The sequence below is a fragment of the Trachurus japonicus genome, chromosome 14 (genome assembly GCF_045865225.1).
Source record: "Trachurus japonicus isolate A0001 chromosome 14, Traja_1.0".
Lineage (NCBI taxonomy): Eukaryota > Metazoa > Chordata > Actinopteri > Carangiformes > Carangidae > Trachurus > Trachurus japonicus.
The window spans coordinates 22448628-22461842 of NC_140920.1; the positions used below are offsets into that span (position 1 = coordinate 22448628).

At 40.5% G+C, this 13215-nt stretch overlaps 1 protein-coding gene across 6 annotated transcripts in view; it reads right to left on the reverse strand.

The window, feature by feature from the left end:
• Positions 1 to 13215, reverse strand: part of cadm1a (cell adhesion molecule 1a) — a 382219-nt gene that overhangs the window by 57253 nt on the left and 311751 nt on the right. For all 6 annotated transcript variants that reach the window (XM_085798374.1, XM_085798376.1, XM_085798377.1 and 3 more), the window contains 2 exons: positions 10662 to 10820; positions 3559 to 3655 (listed from right to left, as the gene is read on the reverse strand). In XM_085798374.1, coding sequence (XP_085654500.1) covers positions 3559 to 3655; positions 10662 to 10820 — 256 coding nt within the window. The remainder of the gene's footprint in view (positions 1 to 3558; positions 3656 to 10661; positions 10821 to 13215) is intronic.

Consider the following 13215-nt stretch of genomic DNA (forward strand, 5'->3'; position numbering starts at 1 on the left):
GCTTTCTGAATGAATGAACCGCTACAGTACTACGTTATCACGGGGAGGACAGCCACTGTACACGGCCCACAACTGTCACATCGGAGCCTGGGATTTCTCCTCTGACCTCCATCTGTGGTTAGATACAATAAAGCACTATGGGAAATATTGTGGTTGCCATTAAAATCCATTGCAACTCTCCGTATTTGGATTTACACAGGGAGAAAAAAGCCTTGAGTTGGTCACATTACAATTTCTGATGTAATATTCATAACCCCAGCTTCATCTGATGATTAGTTTGTTCTGTTCAAATTTGAACGGCCTTGTCAACACACTGTGATTGATACCTACAGCTCCGGCACTGTATTGATGTTTGGGTAGTTCGGCAGGTCTCCTGCCTGAAGTTCTCTCACCCTGCTGGTTCTAATGGCTTCATTTGCACTCCATTACATCTCATTTAGCAAAGACCTGTCATCTAAACAAACCAGCACCTGTGTTTACAGATGATACATGTGGAATAATAGCCTAATGAGCGACAGGCAACAGCTTTCAGATGCTCAGATGCCAGACATTTCAAATGACTGATTAACAAAGATAAATGCCCTTGTAACTTTATTGTTGATGCAATAGAAAGAAAATGACCCGGGGTCGGTTCTCAATGCTCAGCTCGGTGTTCCGCAAACAATCTTTTAACTTTAATCAGAAAATTGACTTAATTTGTTCACATCCAGTGCTTCTAGTCAATCAACATACTCCTCAGTCTCACAAAGTCTGCACAGATACCTGCAGACTATTAGTACAAAAACACCCTATTCATGCCCATTCACCCGTCGTCCTTCGAAAATTGTACATGCTGGATATTAAGATCCACTTCGCTCTTATTAATGCACCCCTCTGCTCTGCCCTCCACCTTTAAAGCAGTGGTAATTAAACACCTGCACAAAATATCACACAGTAATTTTGATGTATTTCATAATTACAGGCCGGTTTCAAATATCCATTTTGAAAGTCCTGAAAAAGAAAATAGCAGCCATTCAATTACATGATTATGTATCCAGCAATGGTCCTTTAGAATTGTCTGGCCTCGGGTCTCTCTGTAACATTATTCACAGCTGTGGACACAGTTTTACTCTCTACAACATGCACTTGTATCGAGGCAGCCCTGTTATCCATCAGCCGAACGTCATCTCCTAATTAGAAGTGATCTCTGCCCTCAGTGAGGAGATAAGTTCTGTAGAGCCATTGGTGAGCACAACCACTTCAGCTTCATGGGTCAGATTTGGCCTCCTCTTCCACACAGTGCCGATAATTCATGTTCCTAGAGAAAATTTCCATTGCAAATACGGCAATAATCAAATCTGACCCAGTTGTTCGCCCTCTCCCAGGTTATGAATGGGCAGGCTATGGGAATGAGAGTCTATCTCATGTTCACATGTATTTCTTACACTAGCTCGGCGTATTCTGGATGAGACATCATCATCTTCATCAAACTTAAAACCAGGAAATACTGGATGCGTTTTGTGTGTGTGTGTGTGTGTGTGGCAGCTGCAGTACATTTTGGTTTTCATTTCAGCGCACATGTTAACATTTACAGTGCACACACACATCACAACTGCTAGAGGTTCAATCACTTGTCTATTTTTCACATGAACTGCATGCGTTTCCCAGTAAAACCAACATGAAAAAGACTAGCTGATGTCTCATTCACTTCAATGTTACATACAGTATGTCTTGGCTGAATCTGAATATGACACAGACATAAAATATATTCAGCTATACTGTAAGCATTTCCATGGGTAAAGCTGCATGTGGAGACAGAGGTATTATAGTGACATTTTCTGTCAAAAACAAATCAGAAATGAATTAATAATGAAAAGAAATCCATCATTCCAGTAACCTGAGAACTCTATGTAGAGATAGAGCTGCAGCTGCAGAGACGCAGCCATGACTCTCTACAGCAGCTCAGCAATGTGAACCGCCTGGCTCATGTAACACAGGCGGTGTGTTCCCCACTATAGGGTTGGATTTGTGAGGAAGTAGCTGAGAAATGAAAACTATAGTCTTTTATTTTCTAACAGCACCCTGAGGGACTCCTGAGATTATTCAACATGCCTTGATGTTAAAACTGTGCCACAAATTGTTATTATGTATTCAACTTCATCTTTTTGTTGTCACCTTGTTTAAAGAGATATTCTACAGCGTCATAATTTGTTGTATATGTAATGAATTCATGATTTAAACTGAGTTTCAACAGCTCATGCCAAAACCAGATTGGTGAAAACCTGGGCCTGGCCTGTTACCGTTCAGTAATATTACAACACTATAAATATACTGTATATAGATGTTTTATAATAATAAAAGCGACAACAGAATAACACAGTAAATATCATGAATTAACAAAGTTGAACTTAAAAGTACAGAGGATACAGTAGCTTTGAACTATAGTCTCACTCAATACACTGATATACAGTATACTGAGTTAATATTCTTTTCCTTTAGAAGAGAGGTTACAGATACTCTCAGACAAGCTGGGAGATCAGCGGTGCGATATGATTTGTTTCTCATAAAAATAGGATAAAAACTTCTCACAGTTGTCAGACGATGCTGACGGCATTGACATTATGAGGAATGTGAACGACAAAGTAGAGACTTTTTTTCTGCAGTTCTGTTCAGCTTCAGCACTCCCATAAGTTAACCTTGCATTTTTTACCTAAATTAAACTGTAGCTGCTTCTGCGGTTGTCAAGATGAGCAGTCAGTTTCTATTTCCCCTCTGTTTTACTGCACTTTCTTTTTATTTCAGGGTCTAATATCTATTCACCACAGACTGGAGGACTTATGCTTCTTCAACTTGAAAGGTAGAGTGTAACCCAAGGATAGGGTGGTTCAGCCTGAACTGAAATTTCTGCCGTGTTATTGTGAATATCAATATGTACTTATATGTGCTTTAATATTTGTCTTTATATTCTATTCTCATATCCATATTTCCATCACTATTATATGCCGTACATACATATTGACTGACTCTGCCACTTTTCATTTTGCAAATAACATTACATTTCTGTCCTTTGTACAATGCTGAGATCTATTTGGAGATTAAATTAAAACAAGGAGACACTCTTTGACAACTCCATCCTTTCATTGAATTTGGGAATAGATCTCTAGGTTTTATTGCATTGTTCAAATGCCAATCTGAAGCCATATTGTTAAGGATTTAGTTGCATGCATTGTATGCAGATTATTTTCGGTTATTTTCTATATAACCCTACACTACTTGCTGCTGGTCAATGTGATTCAATCCATTTACTGAGCCACTCGTTCACTGTATGAAAATTAACATTTGTTCATTCTTTTCCTGTCTGTTCCTGTAATTCGTCACTTACCTGTAGCTCCACTCATCACAGCAGTGAAACTCATGCACAAACCGAGGAAAACATCAAGGTATGTGCATGAATACATAAGCCTGAATCTCTGAGCTGGTAGGCTCGGCTTCCCAGCCTATAGCTATTTTTAATTGGTTAAAGTGTGTGTGTGTGTGAGTGTGTGTGTGTGTGTGTGTGTGTGTGTGTGTGTCTCGTACTGGGGTTTGCCTTTGGCCTGACACGTCAGTTCCAGGTTCTCTCCTTCCCTGGTCAGACCCTGAGGAAATTCCACCACAATCTTTACCTCCGGTTTGTCTGAGGGGATTAGAGAGAGAGAGAGAGAGAGACAGAAAATTAAATGCTGGGACAACACAAATGACAAAGAATCTTCTAACTTTATTCTACTTCTGCTTTCTGAATCTTCATTCCTTCTGTTGGATGTTTTTTTTTATTTTATTTTTTATAAATTCCAGACTTGTATTGTAGTAAATTCGTAATACTTTTTGGATCCCAAATTGCCTTTGAGGAGTCAGTGGAATTACATTCATTGCAAAGACTGTAAAACACGTTTAAATGCTGTTCACTCCTGCTGTTCTAACACAAACTAGTCTCCTGCAAATTATGTCCACATGGAAAAACAACGAGTATATTCACTGATAAAACTTGAATTTAGTCGACTTTTCCTCTGTGTTTAGCTCAACAAATCCTCAGAGGTTCTGCAGCAGACGGTATAAAAATATGGAGGTTGTGCTGCTGGATGTGAACACAGGAGTTTGCATCCGTAAAGTTTTGTTCCTGCAGGCAAACTACCATCAGTTTTGGTGGCTAAAATGTCTCAGTGTGTCTATATTCATATAAATAAAGTGAATTTCCCCACTGTACGACTCCTCTGTACTTGTGCCAATGTTACATTTGGTTCCAGCTTTTATCATTCCACGGGCTAATCTGGGCAATGGCATTTTCTAATCTATGACAGTTTTTCTATCAGCTTCCACTATTTTCCTTTGCCTGGAGAATACACAGTAAATTGCTCACCATCATCACAGAAATACTCCCTGTAGATTTAAAGAGGACATATGATGCTCATTTCCAGCTCTACGTTTTTATTCTGAGACTCCACTGGAGTAGTTTTGCATGATTCATAGATCAAAAAAGAAAAAAAAAATCATTTATCTAAAGCAGCCTGTTATGCAGCCCCTCAGTTGAGCCTCTGACAGAAACAGGCAGTTTTAGCTCGAGGCTGCTGACAAGGCCCACTTTCTTATGATTGGACTGACTTCTGGATGCCTGCTGAGGGTCGGCACACCCGGCGTTTGTGAGCACCGCCTCATCCTCTTAGCAATACGGAGGCTCTGAAGGCAAATGTTAAATTGAGTAACTAGTAACTAAAACTAAGTAACATATTAAAAGGATAGTTCAACATTTTGGCAAATTGGCCCATTGCCATAATCCCTATAGTCATAGCAGTAGGTTCGTTACCTTTATTTGTCGGTGTAAGCCATTTTTAGAACGGCGAAGCGGAGCAGCAGGCTGCTCAGAGCTATGCTATGGAGGCTAAAGGAATTTCTTGGTTTCCCTCATCAAACTCATCAAATACAAAATCCCAAAACTCCAAAACGCTTTCGTGGACAAGTTGTAACCTGCACAATCACCACGCTATGAGATAATAATGGAACGTTACGAACCTGAGCTGTTTTCGAGGTAAACACAGGGTAAATACAGAGTCTGCTTGCTGAAAAACTGTCCCTGAACACAACGCTCATCAGCGGTTTTGCATGAATTTCCCTCTAAAACAGCTCCGTCTCATAACGTTCTGTTATTATCTCATAGCGTGGTGAATGTGCAGTTCACAACTTGTCCACGACAGCGTTTTGGAGTTGTTGGGTTGTGTATTTGATGAGTTTGATGAGGGAAACCAAGAAATCCCCTTACCCCTTGGTCGCACTGCACGCGGAAGCTGCGCGCGCGCACTGCGCGCGGCTTCTCGGGCGCTTGGGTGGTCGCACTGGGAGCGTACTTCTTCTCCTCTCTCCGCGCCCGTCAGACATCGACTGCAGTCGTTCATACTCGTATTCACTCGGTTTTCATAGCATAGCTCTGAGCAGCTCACAGCTCTGCTCCACCGTTCTAAAAATAGCTTGCACAGACAATTAAAGGTAACAAACTTACTGCTATGACTATAGCAATTATGGCAAAGGGCCAATTTGCCAAAATGTTGAACTATCCCTTTAACATTGATCGGAGAGTATTGTATATACTGAATCAGAGCTGCAATAAAAGAGTAGTAAGCACAAATATCCAAACAGAGAGATCACAGCTGGAGGTCTCTGCAAGGTATTATCTGGTTATTATGACCTAGATGTGGCCTTAGTCTTTTCCACTCATCATCTAAAATATTTTCTATATTTCCCTGTTGATATTGGGGGTCACGTGTGCCATCTGAAGTGGTAAACATCTGCTGTCTGGAAAGACCAAATCTAATGTTGCTTGTTGCTGTTTGTTTGAGGCGTGGCAAACTAGCTGGTGGGCGGGCATTATGCAAATGTAGTGATGTGGATAAGTTACAGAAAAGAGGCCTGGTACACAAACGAGGAATTGCTGGCACTTCAGTAAGAGAGAGTAGCTCTCTTTGGGGTGACCTTGTAACTTTAAAGACCCTTAAATATGCGCAAAGGGGAAAATATTTTAAAGCATGATATGCACTTAAAGGATTAAAAGCAACAATAAATGAAGCAATAAGAACAACCATGACCTGTGTAGGTGTTTCCACTCAAACTTTGCTCGGTTGAGGTGGATTGGACTTGACATGATATTTTATATATTAAGTAATAAATAAAACACATTCTAGTATTTTTCCTTTATATTTGACTTGTGCTGTTGCCTTAACTTCAACCCGTTCCTCCACAGCACAAGATCACTCTGCAGCTGGGTTGGTTCTACCTTGGGCATATTATTGATGGAATTTAAAATCAACCTAACACCAAAAACACAAGCCAAAGCTTTGGGAAATAATAGATATGGTGGAGCGCAGGACCACAAGGCCTGAGTATGTCCATCCGAAGGTGTTACCTGATAAAGTTGCAACACAAAACAGAAGAGAGTGCCGAGGAGCTGAGGCAGCTGGAGAGAAAATGGGAGAATGTTTTGACAAATCAGGGGAGTGCTTTGACAGTCGCTGCTGTGCTACTCTTTGCAGCCGTGGAGTTTCTATTGTTCCCAGTCCATTGACTGTTGCTGGTGTTATCAAAGCCTATTTTCGTCTTGGTGTGAGCGATGATCCTTTACTCTGGACAAAAATCTAATGTTTTATTCAATCCATCATCTGGTTTCGGGAGTGATTTCAGCGTTGCTATTGAAGTAACACAGAGGCAGAACAAATGCAACAGGAATCCTGCTCTGACTTATAACACTGAAACAACGCAAAGACTTAATAATAACAGGTACAATTCCACAAAATGAAGTGTCTCACTGCAACTGATGTATGAATTAGGTCCTTTTGTATCAACCTATGGTATTCATTTTAAATAAGAAGGGTGCTGTATTTAATGCTAAGACTAAGGTTTGTTGCAGCAGCAGTGTAAAATACTGGCAGTGCTTCAGCACACCGTGTCCTAGCTTGTAGGTCTTCCTACATGAGGGGCTTCCCATAAATACTTCCACAGCTGAGTTGCCTCACACCAGATTGCTCCTTGAGTCACAATGGTGTAATTACAGTTTTGCGATTGTGATATGAATTATTTTTATCCTTTCCCCCCTTTTATGGCCTAAATGCATGATTTGGTGCTGCATTTTTAATCAGCCTGCACATAGAGGGATCGGGCCTGAGTTATGATTTCAAAGCCGGCGGTTAAGTTCCACACTGCTGTCCGACCTTCTCTGCAACAAACAACACATGTCTGGCCATCCATCTGTCTAAATCACACCCCTGTCAGCGGTCGGCTCTCAGCCTGGGTGATGGACAGCACATCGGCGAAAAGCCAAGTCTTCTGCTCAGTGGGCATGCAAGGGTTTAGACAGCAACCCTTTGGTTTTGTTTCCACTCCAGGCATTACATGGCATCCTGCAACTTTTTTTCCTCCTCACTAACAACGTCATTTGACCTTGTCATCTTGGAGCCATAAATATGAAGGACGCCCGGCATCTGTAGGTTGTTTTTATAGTCTCAAGTAGTTATGGCGTGGCTTTCTTGTCTCCTAGATGGGAAAACACACACTGCCTTGCCAGATCTGGATACAGCCACCTCAATGAGAATGAAATAGTGTCTGCTTTATGCAAGAGGACCGTTATTATTATGCCAATGGAATTATCTGCTTTATTGTTTGCCTCACCTCATAAGCACTCAAGACGGCACTATCCATCTCTCCACAGCCAGCTGACCTTAAGAGTAACAACCAGGCAACGCAGCAAAACAACTTACTTTGCTTATGCACATAAACATTACAGGTTTATTTAATTATGCTGTCCCCTGACAACGAACCTTTCTAAGCTATTCCTTGCAAAACAATCCACTCTATTCCACTCACAAATTGCCCATACAGTGAATGATTCTGTGTAAATCAGCTCATCTAACTCAGTAATCTGTAATCAAACATTTGTGCCTCTGCAGAAATAGAAAAAGCATTCTTTATTTGAAAGATCCCGTCATTTATAATTTCCTCAGAAGGACCAGATTTGTGACTGGATTCTTGGAGAATTTTATGATGAGGATGATGTCATTTGGAGCTAATTATAGAGAAAATAGACATCACATAGTGGGGGGGGGGTAAAGGTGTTGTAGTACATGAATTCACCTCAAACCATCCACTTCAGTATGACATAAAAAGCCAAACAATAACTGTCTTTATTACACTAGGTCTACATTCTTGCATGTGTGAAACATAAATACTAAAGTGAGAGCGTTGTACTCAGACAGATGTGACAATGGGACACTTATTATCTGTTAGTAAACCATGCTAGTGAAGTTACCAATGAAGTATAAATCACATAGTGACTGGAAATTAAAAACCAGAGCTGGAGGAGCCATTTCATGTTATTTAGATAATGACTACAAGTCTACAAGACTACAAAGACTACAAGTCTTTGGAAACAAGACACTTTGGATGTATCACACAAATAAGTGAATATCAGGGCTGCAGGTATATGGTATGTAATCTGTGACAAGTTTGAAGGAGCTATTTGTAAGTTTTGCTATTGGTGTGCAGCAAATGTTTGCATCTACTAAGTTGGTTTGCTTTCCAGCTGGAGACAGCTCTTCGTGAGTTTCAGCTAATGCTAAGGCTAGTGATGTAGAAATAGCAACACTTAAATAACTCCTTTGATCTGTATTTTCTAAGATAGTGCTAAAAGATTATTATCTAAACGTTCTAAAATAAGCTACACAACCTTTAAGTTTGTTTCGTTTTCCCTTCTATACCAAAACTGATCTGAAGCCCTAAAATTGAAGCACATACTGAATTGTGGCTTTTGTGTACTGTGACATCCCTAGTACTTAGTTCACATCCAGCTATTTGAATCCAATTATTTGCTAGTCTTTAGTCAGTGTACAGGGAAATGAAATTCCTTTGGAAATAAACAACTGGTTTCCACATATTTATAAAATCAAGCAGAAGAAAAGTCAAAGAACAGATTTCTGAAACCATCGTCTATCACGTTTGTAGATATGTTCCGCACAAGCCATAATGCTCTACAGCCAGCACGCTCCAAATGCAATATTAAACCGTATGGCAGAGAGATCAAAGGGAAGGTGGACTGCAGGACTGGCTATGCCTGTTTGTTGCCCATTACAGTATGCACAGAGCATGACAGCAGCAGCCCCGGCATGAAGCAGTGAGTCACAGAGGCGGGTGGTCCATGTGAGCTCCCTGCAATCAGAGGCCAACAAAATGCCATGGTGCCTCTGTAGATGAGCTGATCTCCTGTTCTCGCTCTCCCAGGGAAAGGTCAGATAGCAACAGAAGAGCTTTTGTTTTTTTAACAGAATGCTAGGACATGCCAGAGGCCAAGGCATAAGGTTACAGAGGCATGAAATACATCAATTTGATCTGTTTTTTATATTTGCATTCTGCACTCTTCTCCACCTATAATCTGCCAAAGGCACTTCAACAAACACCGTTTTTCATCAGATGTATTTGTGTTTAGTCGACTTTAGGTGTTTTACATTTGACATTTAATTCTTTTGTGTTGATGTGCTTCTCACTTTGTTATTTACTCTACAAACAGTACTAATTTGTGCTCTTTTTCGGCTTGTGCCCAGGAAACCAAATTATTACAGACTACCTTTGACATTTGAACATCATGATTGAGATATTGTTATTGGTAACGGGTTTACAGATGCATTTGCTACACATGCGTGCATCCTTTTTGCAGGTCTTTTTTTTTAATAGCATATGTGCAAGCCTATGGTGTTTACATGCTAACAGCGGATGGTGCACATTGACATTCCCTTACTTTGGAGAGAAAAAAGCCAAATGTAACCACACTGATTGATTTTGACCCTTGACCTTTATGCTGTGTCTCAACACAAACTGGTTGCAGAAACATTAACTAGTTAAAAGGCTAGTGCACAATGCATTAGGCAGTGTGTGTCTGTAGTTTGCTTCTGTGTTCAGTGGATTTCTGAAATTTTTAACGTGAAACTGAACTGCAGTGCTTTAACAAATCCATGGCCCCAAATGACAGATTAAGTCAAACTGTGAATATGAAGACAGTGAAGTAAAAGATATCTTTTAATATGAAGTCAACTACAACAACAAGTCTGTTTGTAATTCTTGAGAGTGATGACAAAATTTAATAAAGACAAAAAATCATTATTCTTTGTGACAGAAATACAAAGGTAATAAAATACCTGACGCTGGTTTGTATCGTCGCAAGATGTTCATCACTGTGCTCTTTTATTTATTCCCACTTTTTATTCATTGCACACTGGGAATCTTTCTCTCTAATGACAATGACAGGCACCGAAGTTTCAGCGGAGGGAAAATGTGGAATATTTATGTCATTTAATTAGCGGAGATGGAACAGGCTACTCCATTGCAGTCCAATTTTCTCCTCTTATTCATCATAACCTGTGCATGAAGATGATTTCCCTTCAGTGACACTGCCACACATGTCACACACTTAAGTTTTAGTTAGGAGAAAAAGTAGCAAACTTATGCCATTTAATTAATGAGGATGGTACGCTCCTCTCTGCTGCAGTCCAATTTATTGAGTTAAGCTGATGAGACACTTGGAAAAAAAAGCAGAAAAAAAAAGGTGCATAATGTTATTTAAATATCTATGCTGATTTATAATTTATAATTCGTTGCCAAGCAGAAGTACTTACACTGCACCTCCAGGTATTTTTGTGCTTGGAAGTCCTTGACTGCGGGGTGGTCTACGATGCAAACCACAGGTATGCCGTCGTCATCCTTGCTGACGGTGAACGTCAGGCGGCTGGTGACCGTGTACATCTTGTCGTAGGTCAGCTCAACTTTGGGCTTGCCTGTGGGGAACAAAGACCAGCAAACTTACTGTAGACACAACGGTGCAGGTGCATTCTGGGTTTTCAGCTGAAATATGAATGAATCTCGCACTGGTACAGAAAGTCCACATCAGTCACTAACTTTGATGTTTAGTGATGCAAGGACTAAAAACAGCAAAAGCAGGTTTTTTTTTTTTTTTCAAATTTTCTGAGTATATCTTGTTCAAAGTTCTCCAAAGTTGAACTCATTAAACACGTCAAGGCTTTTACTTCACCTGTGCAACCTTGTTCTAAAAACATTACATCCATCGTTAATTATCCTTTGCAGGGTCACCAGGGTTTGTCTCAAGTGTCAACCCTGCGATAGCCGGACCAGCCACTCACACATACTGACAATCTGCAGCCCCTTATATTGACCTAACATCCTAAGACACCCTTCTGACTGGGAGAGAAAACTGGAGCAACTGGGGGAAACCTCATCCAGCCTGTGGATATGGCCCCAGATCCAACCTTGCTGAGTGGTGACACCTTTTGTCACTGCACCACCAGACCTCATGTAGTTCCTGAAATTTGATTTTTACAGTCTAATTTCAGAAGTTAGACCTTGAGAGTTTCATGGATGAAAAAAGAAAGTTTATTTTGTTCAAACTAAACACAGCACTGCCTGTTTTCCTGGTCGTTTAAATGACTCCACACGGATAGTGGGTTGGGTTGTCTCCCTGCTTCAGGGCTTAGTTTTATTTTCTGTGTATATTTTCTCCACTTAAGTCAGATAATGAAAACTGAGCTGTGGAGATTTAGACAGACTTTGCAAAGAAAATAATTCAAACCCCAATGCTTTTATTCTAAAAAGCTTTTCAAAAATATTATCAGTTAATATTTTGAATTTCTTCTTGACTTGTGTTGACACTTAATTTTATGCATCTCTTGTTCCTCCGGGAGCACTTTGCGAACAACTTGCCGTGCAGAGGGTTCAGATAACTAAGTTGTAGTTAAGAAAATAACAATGATGAAACCTTTGCACTCAAGCTGGAAAAGAAAAAAAAAGCTTTAAAAATTATTAGGCTTGACAAAGACAACCGTTGTTCTTGGTGGCAAGGAGAACATCTTTCTCCCACTGCCCCCGCAAAATAAGACGAGTGGATGTAAGAGTGTCCTTGAGAGTGGTCAAAGGAGGTGAATCAACTAAAAATTGTCTGCTGTCAGGGCCGACTGTGCAACTATGAATCACTCATTAGGCTTTGCAAAGCCAGATTTATTGTGTAGCCATCTTTTATGCAACCTGAAAAGTTAGTCTCCTCTGATTATTGGCTGCTCCGTAATATCAGACAATATGTTCTCAAATGCAATGAGGAGGGTACCTCATCACAGTCATACAAAATAAGAGGGATAGCTGCAGACAGTACCGCGGGCAGCATCGCAAAGAGAGATTGATTATTTTTATCCCTTTGTCCTACTTCCTAACAGTCTGCTGCACGATTGTGTTTGCGTCCCATCAATAAAACAAATAAAAAAGCAAAAAAAGGCAAAGCAAAAAAAAGAAAAAGTGTTTGCAAAGATAAAACGTTGGAACAGGAGAAAAATCAGTCTTAATGTGAACAGTGTTGCATCCATCAGTTCATATTTTAGGTGTAAAATATCTACCAAGCACACATACTGCAGCTCAGCCACAGTGGTGATACCGTCACCGTGGTGACAGCTGTCTCTTTGGATGCTGGGGAAGCAAACGTGTGTGATGTGCCTTGTGTAAAGGAACAGGTTGTCATGAATAAATACCACTAGAGGCTTCAGATACATGCAAGGGCCTGAAACGGGAACCTGAAGGGGGTCTGCTCAAATCAAAATGTCTTCTGAGATGCATGAGGCGGCAGTGAAGAGACGTCTTTATGCAAGACTCAGGTTTCTGGATCTCCTGCTTTTACACCTCAAGACATCATTGCACAGTAAAAATACTTTGCTACACAAACCACCATGGTGAGCACAAATGGATGTAAAAATACTGTATAGTTAAATTGGTAAATTGGGTGAGATAATTAATGAGCCTCCATCTTTAACTTTCCTGTCCTTTTGCAAATTCTACCGTTTGTCATTACAAAAAAAAGAGAAGAAGCTGCTTAAAGGCTTCTGAGCCTGTTGCTCATTTTCCTCTTGCCTGCATTATTGAATTTTTCCCCCCTTGTCTAAGAGCAGCGACTAACCCAGCAACCATTTGTGCAAAGTAGAGATACAATAAATGAACCCTGCTGTGCACTGTGAGGCACAAGCGCTGACTGCTGCCCATTCCTTGGGAAAGACAGCGGAGACAGAGTAGTCAAGTCAGACATCTGATAGCACTCCAGTTGTGCAGCATCAAATATTAATCTGCTGAAGTAGAGACATGTCACTCTTGAGGGCAACACACATCAAAACACCTGTG